At 45.5% G+C, this 12,417-nt stretch overlaps 1 protein-coding gene across 1 annotated transcript; it reads right to left on the reverse strand.

Moving 5' to 3' along the window:
• Positions 1-5,314: 5,314 nt before the first annotated feature.
• Positions 5,315-11,124, reverse strand: LOC122406393 (toll-like receptor Tollo). The gene has a single exon (XM_043411813.1). It carries the CDS (start codon positions 10,280-10,282, stop codon positions 6,281-6,283), a length of 4,002 nt encoding a protein of 1,333 aa, XP_043267748.1. The 5' UTR covers positions 10,283-11,124; the 3' UTR covers positions 5,315-6,280.
• Positions 11,125-12,417: the final 1,293 nt, after the last annotated feature.

A 12,417-nucleotide genomic window follows, 5' to 3' on the forward strand; every position in this document is an offset into this window, starting at 1 on the left:
GAAACTGATGTGTTGGCTTATGGGCAATGGGAGAGAAAAAAAAGATGAAAAATCGAAGGGAAGTGAGTTTTTCTCGAGAGAAATGTTGTTTTTCGTGGGCACTACTGTGGGGGAAAATGTCAGGTCTTCCCACACTCAATTCCCGGGTGGGATTCATTTATCGAGTATTTTCGTTAGCGTACACCAGGAACTCATGTTTCCGAGTAAAAATATAGCACCGCGTTTACCGCGGATGTTAAAAAGTTGCCTCTAAATGTGTACAATGGGTGCTGACGGTATGGTGTTTAGTCGTAAGAGTCTGAGAATAGCTCCGTTAACCTCCCCTGAGCATTACGAAGCACGATACTGCGCCGGGGCCCGCCACTGTCGCAAGCACACTTGCCGGTGATGCTTCAGGAATTCGACCAAAACGTTCATTTAAAAGAAATTATCCTCACCGAAACGAAGCGTCAATTACAAAGCGAGCAGGGAACGGGGCTGTGGAGCCAACGTGCTGGCAAATGCTAATAGCTCGAGAGTAATTAACGTAAAATACATTTTTTGTTAGAGACCCCTGGCAACGACGATGCGTCGTGTGTGTCCAGAATTTTTCTTGCCACCATCAATGAGATTTGTCACAAAATGATTATATGAAAATAATGATCTTTCTGCGGATGAAATATCGTGTGGAACTCTTTCAATTTTGCCTTCTAGAATTTGGTATAGTCGGACAAATGTGCCATTCGATACTGCAAATGACAGTGGAGTCACGTGAAAGGCTTCGAGTTATTATATTCTAACACCAAAGATGCTCGTAACACGAGTTGATAACTCGCCAAGCCTTCTGAGTAATGTATTATCTCGATAATTAAATTTGAAACGTATTTTCGAAGCGTAATCATCGTTGGATAGTACATTTAACGAATGAGTAGGTCTCTGAAACTGCGATGATGAATTAAACAATAAAATATTATCGAACGATTATTCACCAGGAAAAATGATAATTGTAGATAAATTAGCGGCATGTTCGAAGTGCATTAACAATGGAAAAATTTTTTACTCATAGAAGAAGAACAAAGAGTCGAATCGAGCGAGTGCCGACAGATAAGGATAAGCAGCATGTCCGTACAGTCATGTGAGACTTATATGTGCCTTCACGGTGAGTCATAGACGCGCGTGCCAAGTGTTTGAAAGTAAACAGAGTCACACCGGCACTCGAACTCGATGCTGATGCTGTCTCTCTCCCTGCGAGGATGGCTTCACACCCACGTTCAACTGGAACAAACGAGAAACACTTCTCGCAAAAGTGTCAAGAAGACATGCGTTTATGGGACTCAAGTGTGTCACATATTGGATGCGACAATAACGCCCGCCGAGATCTTTTCAAGAGGTTTATACCTTGTACGGATCATCACTCGAAAAACAGATGAGCAAAACGGACAAGGGTAACCATCAATTCGGTTTATGGAGCGAATAACTTATGCCACATGGAATGAAAATTATAATGATTATCGTCGATTCAATTTTTACGTCGATTATTCGTACTCGTATCGTTCGCATTGAGAGATGATGATTCAGGGCTGAAATGAAATTAATAAGAGCAATTCAACCAACGCTTGCATCACATTTTTTTTTTTTAATAAAAAAATGAGGAAGAAACTTTTCATTTTCTGATGTATTGCAACTCGATAATGCAATGACTAACTGACGACGTTGAAGTTGATTTTCATTATGATTTCCACCATGATTCATGCATAAACTCTTTTCGCTACAATATGCAAAGTGCGACGAAAAATTTGTCAGGTTCTGAATGAGTCAAGAAGTTTCGAATCTGTCGTATAGTGTTTCGATGCCCTCGTTTAACATTATTATATTTCCAGTAGATCAACATCCTCAAGAAGTTTGAATAAGTAATATTCTAACGTAATGATAACGAACATGGGTATTCATAATTAACTTCAAATATAGAGTACATTCGAGCTGGCTGTGTCTCGTTCTACCAAAGTTGGGGAAACAGGAGAACACAGTATAATGAGAAAACTATTGAACGATCATAAAAATAAATTCATAAATAATAAAAATATTTGGTAAAGATAAAAAATCATAATAATAGTAGTAAATAATTTGAGAAAAATTATATCTCGTGCTCAATTTTCATTGAAAATATATTCTCAGCAGTTTCTAATTCAGTACTTTCATTGGTTGGTGTGTGTGTGTGTGTGTGTGTGTGTGTTTAAGAGAGTTGTCTGAAGCTTCAATTAACACTTTATCTTTACCGGTAGCCCATACGCGTAATAGTTTTGACTATACAATCAAACGGTGGAAATCTCTCATTCGTACTTTCGATTAATCATCTCGTCCTCCATGGGCAAACGTTTTTCCAGTTAATGGTGAGACGGTGGTCTAATTGGAGATGGAAAAGATAATTGCAAAGTCAACACAGCGAGTAGAGCGGAGTTTTCGTACAAAGTACACGGTTGATATAGTATCTTGGCACGTTATTCTCTGGAGATAGAAGAAAAAGTATATGTATATACGTGTGTCTGCCCACTCAAGAGATTCACGCCCAATGAACTCATCCACCGGTACATCAATATTGAAATTCCGTTATCACGGCAAACCGCGAACGATCCCAACGATTCGACGAATGCGCCTTCTTCTTTTCCTCCGCTTGTTATACGAAAAGAGATTATATTACGGATCTTTTGCCTACGCGTTAATATGTATATAGCGATGAGAGCATTTATCATTGGGCTTGTAGCGGTAAAATAGTAATACATCACAATTGTGTGCTTGCGCGCGCGTACCGTTGCCTGTGAAAGAGTATAGAAACGCGAAGAATAAAAAATGAAAAAGGAAGAAGGGAGGCGATGGAAAAAAGAGAATCGTCAACCGCGCGGTTAAAGTGGAAGAGCGATTCTCGAGTGAAAGAGAGGGAGAAAGGAGAGAGGAAGAAAGGGTAAAAAAGTAACCGGAGATCCCGCCATTACACCCGCAAACCGCACATCTCACGTGCTCGGGGCCATTGCACGGGTGCCGACAGAACTTATATACAAAACCCGTCCAACTATAATATACCCATTACTCCCGAATCAAAGTGTACTATGCTTGTTAGATTGTCCAACTTTTTTTCCTCCGTTTTTCTCGCGTTATATGATTCGTTCATGCTCGACTCCTGTTCCCGGCCCGCGAAGCCTTAAAACTCGCTTCAGTTTAACGCTGTCATCGGGCGTATGTACGTGTGTATATTTTTATACTCCGCTCCGAACGCGTATGCGTTTGTAATGAGAAAAAGTTGGCATCACGTTGCTTCACAAAGCGTTGAAACTTGGTGCGGCTCGTCAGTTATAAAGAGTTAGACTTTCCTTGCCTTCTGCACTCTGCTTCACTTTGCTTTTTTAACAGAGCTTTCAAATCCAAACTCAACCACATCTTCAACACCTTCTACTGCTTTTGCACTTCCCCTAACCCCCCCCCCTCATCGCACTCGCACTCCCCCTTTATTTTTCTGCTTTTACCTCCACGTGCCAACCACCAATCGCGCAACTTTCCATCCACGAATTTCAACGGGCAAGTACACGGTTTGCCAAAAACTCCCACTTTCACAATCTAGAAAGTTACTCAACCCCCTGCGACTGTAAACCCGCATCCGGTGGATTCAATGGCACAACATCGATTTTAATTTCACCTGCATCGAACCTGATGCGACTTTCCGAACGAAACGTATGAAGATCTTCGATTGTTAATAGTTGAGTCACTAAGGAGAACTATAAATGAAAGCGATATTTCTTACGGCCTCGGATCAATAAAGGACGAGAAGCTTCGAGCCAGCAGAAGCTCTCCATTATAGCTGATCGTGCCAGCCTCAAGGCAGTTTGTAAAAAACCCGATCATTTATTCGATTTTACTGTAGGATTATGGGCAAAGTGGATACGATTCAAGCACTGTATCATTATTTGATGATGGCAAGTTCCAAGGATTTCACCTGCAAAGTGGTAATCACAAGCTTCGATCGAGTAGCAGTTTACATGAAGAAAGGAGCAATTCAGCCCATATTACTGCTGCGTCGACATTGAACTAATAATTCTTGCCACGTTTGCGAGCAACTCTGGAGGGCGAAGCATCAGGCCTAGCTTAACATCACGAAATATTTGATTCGAAACTCGTATCGTCGCGAGTCGCTTGCGATTTATACGGTATTCGAAAGGATTTAGAATGTGGTTACCGAAAAGCGGAGGCAAAGATAAGTGCGTACGTGATCACCGTACTGACGATTCATACGAATCCGGCACTACTCCGTTTTCCCAACCCTTCCTTCCGACCGCAAAATAGCACGAGGATCGATATACCTAACCTACAAAAGCGTACCAGTTAGTTGCGAGATTCTAGGTTTCATGGCATGTGGATACTACCTGTTACTCACCTCCCCCTTCCTCCTGGTATCGCTCTTTCCCTCTTATTCGTTGAATCTTCAAAGCTTATTGACGGAAGCCTGCTCAGAAAGCTGCACGTTGTTATAGGATCAAGGTAAAACGTGGAAATGAAAAATTTACAATTAACATTTCTAGCGATTTTCATACGTAATGTGAAAATCGATTGCATTTTTTTCAATTTCTCACAAATACAAACTTCTCTGATACTTTAATCCTGCTGTAATTGCTCAAAAAATATGATCGAGAAATTAGAAATATGTCGAGAATTTCAGACGTATAATGTCATGACGGGATGAGCCAATAAAACGCAAATACGTGTAAAACCAGACGATTTGAAGCCAAATGTAAATTTGCCTTCCTGCAAAGTCTGTTAACGTAAATAACGTCGAATAAAACGATTCTAATTCCGGAATCACTGTCAAAGTTCCACAGGCTGAGCACATTATTTCGTTATAATGATCAATATCCAATCAATGTGAATTAATTAATTTGGAAGAGTTTTCCAGTATTCCACTTTATCGCGGTATTCTCTTTACGTGAAATCCAGGAAAATTATTCCGACCTCGTATTCCCGAGGGGTTTATTCCATCGGTGTATTCAGTGGAGATGGATTCCAAGTAATAGTTACTGGGAATGTACACCGAATTGATGATGCATAGAACTTCGGTTGAATATCATGAAATATTATCTCGATATAAATTAGAGCTTTGATGTACTCAAGAGAATGATTAGTGCCGAAAATGAATTCGCGAGATGTCGACGAAAGTGCAAAGGAAAATATAACTTTCAGTCGTTTTTGAGCTGATGGTAGGAGAGGGGGGAATGTGGAAGGAGGAGAAGTAGAGCGAAAAAGAAAATTGTGACGTGGATAAGAGTTTGATAAACAGACAAGCCAAGCACTATTTTCTTTTCATTATAAAACGAGCGTGTTTATTCTCTTTGTTTAATTCGTCGAATTCGGTAATTGGTGAATAAATTTAAATACAGTAACGAATTACGAATAAAATACGTAACGCGATCGTTCATTACAATTTTCTTGACTTTTCATTATCTTCCCTCCTATATACAGTAATAATACAATAATACAATGAAATTCAATTTCTAAGAAATATGTACTAATGCGAGCGTCGAGAGGCTTCTTCGTGTTGCTTCGACTGTGGGTGTGCTATTTACAAAAAAGTAGTTACATTATTTACATAGAATCTCTTAGAGTCTAATAAGCGTCGAGTGACTTGGACACTCACAGTCGGCAATCTGTATATATAGGAACGAGATTTGTCTCACTCTATCATTCGCACGCGCATTCACCCGTTTTTTTTTTTTTTTTTTTTTTTTTTCATATTCTTTTTATACAACGAAAACCCGATCGAATAATCGGAACAGCCAGCGAAAAAATATGTTTTTTTATCTTCTCCCTTTCTTAAAAAAGAAATTCATGTAACAAAAGTTGCAAAAGGAATAACGAATAATCGTTGAAAAAATGATTGACATTGTCAAAGAGTTATTCCATTCTTATCGTAATTGAATTATTCTACGAGCTTTCGCAGAGGCAGTCTTGAGAATGAACATCTGTGGGAAACGAGGAGGAATTCCTCGGGAAGGGGAAGTGGGGCTTTTACAATCTTCCAAAAGTAATCGTTAAATATTGGCAATAAACAAGACGTTCTCGTACAAACGTATGGTTTTTGTGCTCTCCGAATCGCACAAGTAAACGTTCCTAACTCGAAAAGTTGAAGATTAAAATTCGGTGCTAAAAAAAACGTCTAAGGTTATCGAGGGAAGGGGCGTAAGCTCGGATCGAGTCGATCGATCTTCGAGGAAGGGGGCAAAGGACGCGAGGAATTACCGGGTCATACAACCTGGAGGCACTAAACGAAGTAAGTACGGGGATTGATCGGTAGATTGGTGCCAAGGTGTTGGGAATTCACAGCGGACAATGGTGGCTCGGGTATCGTGCTGTAGAGATGACTCGCTCTAGAGGCGAGACTGGCAGGACGGCCATTGGCAGCGTGGTAAGTCCCGTAACTAGCGAGATGTTGATGTTCCGCACCGCTGTCCTCGTCTTCGGTTCTGCTCGATGCGGAACTAACGTAGGTTGACTGCGTGGGTGTCGGGGTTGGTGCGTGTACGGGGGCGACCAAAGCCGCGCTCGGCTTTGACCAGAGATCGGCAGCGGAGGGTGCGACCGTGTAACGCGCTGGTAAACGAACCCCGGTTAAGCCAGTCCCGTTGACGCATCTCTCGCTGTTATTGGTCTTCTTGCCGCTGTCCCTCCGTCTTTTATCCACCGAATCAGGCATAGCGAAACGTAATTTTTCCCAGAATCTTTTTTCCCCCCAGACAATGACCGTGCAAGTTTGCAGCAAAAGTTGTAGCTCGGGATCCCGAAGAGGGGCCTCGGTTGCGAGGAGTATAACGACTCGTCTTCTCCGTGAACTCTGTCTTATGTTGTCAAGGGCGCATCGAAGAGCAGCTCGAAATTCGGGATGCTGCCATTCGTTGTTAAGGAATACCGGAGAGAAGACGAGGATGATTCGTTTCGCTGCAGCGGCTGCCGGTGGTACAGCTTCCTGGGCTCTGGACGGCGGCAAATCCCTCCAATGCAGGCAGAGAGTGAGGCCGGCTTGCTCGAGCTCGGCCGAGAGGCATCTTGACACAAAATCATCGTCTCTCTCGCTATAAATAATATAACCGTCGTAAAGTCGATCCCGTTCCTCGTCCGGAGGTGGCGTCATTTTTCCGAGTCTGAGCCCATAACGAGAATGGGCCCAGAGACGAACATCCTGGCGAAATGCGAAAGCGAGGGCGACAACGAGACAAACAACGATTACCGCAACGAGGGCACCGGCCAACAGCGGCACGAGATTACCACCCATGAGAGGAGTATCAGGAATTCCACGGCTGACTGCTTCGGTGGAAGGATCGCCGCAGCGTCTTAGCGCCTCGGCAAGGGTCTCCGTACCATCGCGACAATACATCTTTTCGGCATCCCCATTGTGCACGTTGAGCCACGCGCGTAATCTCGCTGTATTGGTACAATCGCAGTTCCAAGCGTTGCCTTCGAGGGCGACTCGGGCACCGGCGCCGGCACCGGCTAAGGCCTCCCATGGTCGAAAATCGACGATCCTGTTGCTGTCGAGTCTCAGTACCTCGAGACTCTTCATCTTGTTAAACGTTGTATTGCCGACCATCGCAATTGCGTTGTGATCGAGATAAAGCTCCGACAAACGTTCCAGCTGATCGAACTCGAATCCCCGAAGTTCTCGTAACGAATTACCCTCAAGATGAAGAACCCGAAGTGCCGCGGCACCGTTAAAGGTACGATTGTGCAGCGCCGATATTCCGCTGTTGTTGAGAAACAGTACCTCCAAACGTCGTTTACCGATAAACACGTGGCTACCGAGATCACCGAGTTCATTACCATCGAGATAAATCTCGGTAGCGTCCATCGGTATACGCTCGGGTACCTCGTTATAGCCGCCGTTCGAACAATCAACGACGTTGCTCGACCAACTGTGATCGTGATAACAGGAGCAATTGTCGGGACAGGTCATCTCACAGTCGCAGGCATCAAAATCGCAGCAATGACAGAGGGCAAAGCAATGAGCTTCGTAACGGCATAAAAAGTCTTTCGGTTTGAGGGACAATAATGGACGATGGGGAGTCGCTCGAACGTGAACCATTTCGCAGGTTACCGAGTCCAGATCCATTATTCGTGGATGCTGTCGGTGTCTCGACAATTCGTTTATCTTGGGCAACCATTCCATCGAACAGTCGCACAATATGGGATTGTCTCCTATGTAGAACGAGGGTATATCTTTGTTCTCAGGTACGGACTGAAGGCTCAGAGCAGCCAAGTCCAAATGCCTGATCTCGTTACCGTACAATACGACCTTTTCCAGGTTACTCTTTTTCAAAAAGGTCCCCGAGGCTACGTTACGAATTTTATTGTTATTGAGAAATATCGTTTCGGCGCTGTCCGGTAGGCTCGAATCCGATATTTCTTCGATCAAATTGTAACTCGCGTCGAGCATTTTGATCTTCAAATTAGCGTGGACCATGTGATAATTACCCAATTCGCTTATCTGATTGTTGTGCATGTCAAGCCACTCGAGGCTGTTTGGCAAATGACTGTAGTCAAACCACAAAAGTTTATTGTCCGATACGTTGAGCCAAACGAGAGTCGAGAGTGAGGTGAATGCACCGCGTATTTCCGTTAATTCATTGCCGTCGAGTCTTATCGCTCGAAGCATTGGATTCGATGCGAAAGCACTTTGTTCCACGTGACGAATCATGTTGCTGGCGAGATTGAGCACCTGAAGAGCTGGCAACGATGAGAAAGCTTCGCGCGATACATTTTCAAGCTTGTTATCGACCAGTCTAAGCCCGTACAACTCGTCCAGTCCGGCAAACGATTCCTTGTCGATTCTCGCAATGTTATTGTTGCCAAGATCGAGGGTCTTGAGCGATCTCAGTTCTCTCACGGCCCCGGGAACTTCGCTGAGTAAATTTCCACTTATAGAAACATCCTGAAGCCCGGTTACATTCGTAAATACGTGATGGTGCAAGTCCCGAAGTCTGTTGCTATCGAAGAACAATTGTACGAGAGCGGCGAGCCCGGCGCTCTGCGCTGGCTCGAAACGTACTATTTTGTTGTGCGATAGTGTGAGGGAGTGAAGATTTCGCAATGAAGAGAAGCAACCGTCCGCAAGGGTGTCTATGTCGTTGTGCTCGAGTTTGAGCACTTGCAGGCTGTACAGCGATTTGAACACGTAAGCGTCAATTCGAGTCAGAGCGTTGAACGACAAATCGAGAACAACGAGACGAACTAGACGCGAAAATGTGTCTCGATTGATCCAACGACTCGTCAACTCGTTGCCACTGAGATCGAGCGATTGAAGTTTCTCAAGGGAGTCGAGAAGCCCCGGCGCGAGTACTGCGAGTGAGTTATTGCTCAGTACGAGTTCCCGCAATTCCGTTGTATCAGAAAACAATTCGGGCGGTAGAGCTACGAGCCTGTTGCTCGAGATGTTGAGAGAGCGTAGGGCCGCGAGTTCGGCCAAAGCGTGATCGCCCACGTGTCGCACATCGTTGTCTTGTAGCATGAGAATTCCGAGATTTCGAAGAGCACTGAAACTGCGATCGGGCAGGGCACTGAGTTCGTTGTTGCTGAGATCGAGGATCTCGAGATTCGGGGTACACGAGGGACCGCTACCGTCGGAGAAGCCGAGAGACACGACGTCCTGTAACTTGTTGCGCGTGAGATTGAGCCTCGCGAGAGTTGGTACGGGGCAGAGCAGCTCCGCCGGCAGACTCCATATATTATTTTCTGCCAAATCGAGTTCCCGAAGATGTGGTAATCCGCGCATCGCGTCGCGGCTCACATCCAGAGTCATTGCGGACCAATCACCGTTGTGAGTTCTGACCGACAATTTCCGCAAATTGTGAGCAGTGGCGAACGCGCCACCTGGTAGATAGCGAATCTTGCAGTAGTCCAACCGTAATTTTTCGAGTTTCCCAAGAGGTGCAAGAAAGTCGTGTGTTCCCGGTTGTTCCAGTTGGCTTTCGAAGAAGAGAGCATCGTTGCATTCCAATCCGAGGGAGGTCACCGCGTCGGCTTGAATGCTGGAAAGGTTACCGATAAGAGACGCCGCGTTCGCTATCGTTCTCAAGCGGCAAACGAGAGTCTGTTGTTGTTCGCTGACGCTCGTAGTTACTGTTTCATCGTCGGCGGTGCTGCTTTCTCTCACCCATTCGCAGCCTCGAGGTGCTTCGAGACTCGTGATGCTGCGTCCGTGAACGAGGATCACACAAGCACGAGTGAGAATCAACGAGATGAGGACGAACGAGTGGACGCGTAGGTTCTCCATCGTTCAAAAGTGTTGTTTCACTTCGTATCCTGTGGCTCACAAATTCACTCGCGTTACGCGCGATTCACTCGGTATGCAGTCGTCTTCACACGCGCACACGAACGCACTCGCACTCCGGTGCGCGCTAGTTCGAATATTCCCGCGCTGTACACCTCGAGCGCAACGGGAGATTATCACTGAATCACACACAGCCACACACATGCGCACACACACACACACTCACACTAGACACCGAGATCCGGGCTCTCTGTGAGAGTATTAAATTTTAGGAATGAAAAAATAAGAAAAAACGAAATAAAACTTTGTGCGTTTCAATCGCGTCTTGCTGTCACGCACTCATAGCCACTCTTTCACACGCTCCACGCGCTCGCAGGCGCGGGATACGTTCCTCTATTCCTTTTCCTTTACCCGACACTTTGACCGTTAAGTTTTTCTCTGTCACCTCGATTAACTTTTTGTTACAAAGCGAATGTCTGTGGCACGTCGTACTCTCGTTCATTTACGCCCGGTGTGTATTTCCGAGGGAGAGAAAACATAGTTCATTCGTTATTTTTTTCGTGAGATTCTAAGGTATGAAACAAGCCAAAACACTCGATCGCGGTTAATCCAATTTAGTCTAATGCCTTCCAGTCTCAACGTTGCATGAACAAACGAGTGTCTGCAAAGTGTTTTTGAGAAGCAAACTATTTCGAAGTTTGCATTCGTTGGTAGTTCAGTTCCGAAGAGCGACGAGAGGCGGGAAGATTCCCCGGCAAGCGTCGGAGAGCAACTGATTTTCGTGAGCGTAGTCGGCACCAGGTCCAAATCCTGTCGACGGTCACGCTCCCTGCGTGACTGGCAGACTGCTCTCCCTCCTCCTTCTTCTTTTCCCCCTACCCCCGTTAAATTATACTCCCGCCACTGACGGCGTCGTTGTCGTCGTCGTAGCCCCGTTGCTGCTGCCGTTGCCGCCGCCGCCGCTGCTGCTGCTCCTCGCAGTGCAGCTCCTTCTTCACTCGATTCCCATTCCTCTGCCACCGACGCATACATCGCTATAGCCCATCGCTTGTGTATAACCAGCGCAACGGCTGTGACCACGACCACCGTCGTCACACCGTATACTAAACGCATTCATGCGCTCAAATACACGTTTTATAATTTACGTACGTGCGAGGACCCTTCATGACGAGTCTAGAACATACGTTTTGTTCCAAGAAACAGGAGAGCGTCGTTCAAATAACTTTGCGTGCTTATTATAAAAACCTTTCTGCACTTATGCTCCCAAAAATATGTTATTTACTCTTCGACTTGTGCCTGAGGCTCAAATCGTCATTGGCGAAGAGCAAAACGACCCGAGTCACGATACATTATCACTTCGAACGTTTCATATCGCTAATTTCAGCTGCCAGTTTTCTGTACTCCGCACATACATGGCTCCACAAATCTGCGCCCTCCTGAATATTCCTTGGGCGTAATTCCCTTGAGTTTACATATTAAAACGATGTATCTCGAGAGTCCCCTCACTTTTCAACGTATATATACGGTGTACACGCATCATCTGCCGTACATGTGAAGAGTCTGGATAGAAAAAAGGTAGGGAGAAAAAAAACGTCGCCGAAGCCGAGAGCAACTCGCTGACTGACAACGCTAGTTACTAGGTAAACATGAAACTGGTTCTTAGACACGTCGGCACGCACTTATCGAGCCGCTTCTTCTTTTTTAACGAGTCGAATATATGTACGTACGACTATAGACTCGATTCAGGCGCAATTTATTTGTATAGACATGGTATGCACGTGTACGTACACATGTACGGGGTCGAGAATGCGCGAAAGTAGGAGGAGAGAGAAGAGGGCAGGATGACATGAAGGCGCGAGCCGCGAAATCGGACGTCTCGTCAAAGCGTCTCGCGCATCGAGGTTCGACTCAATGTATCCGTCTCTCGGACGTCGCTTCTCCTTTTTTACCCCGCGTCCCTCGCATATACGTTTAGTAGCCCCGCTCACCGCTCTTCGATCATTCCGACACGGTCCTCCCCCTCCCCGTCTCCTCCATCCTCTCTATCGATCGCGGCGATCGGCGTCCACGATAAATCAAGCTGGCTAAGTCCGAGAGAGGAAAAGGGCGCACCAGCGCTCCCAGAGTTTGCAGTGCGC

This window comes from Venturia canescens, chromosome 2 (genome assembly GCF_019457755.1).
Source record: "Venturia canescens isolate UGA chromosome 2, ASM1945775v1, whole genome shotgun sequence".
Lineage (NCBI taxonomy): Eukaryota > Metazoa > Arthropoda > Insecta > Hymenoptera > Ichneumonidae > Venturia > Venturia canescens.

What these genes read in the sequence shown, in the direction of transcription:
- LOC122406393 (XM_043411813.1), bottom strand. Translation starts at nt 10,282, where the DNA reads ATGGAGAACCTACGCGTCCACTCGTTCGTCCTCATCTCGTTGATTCTC.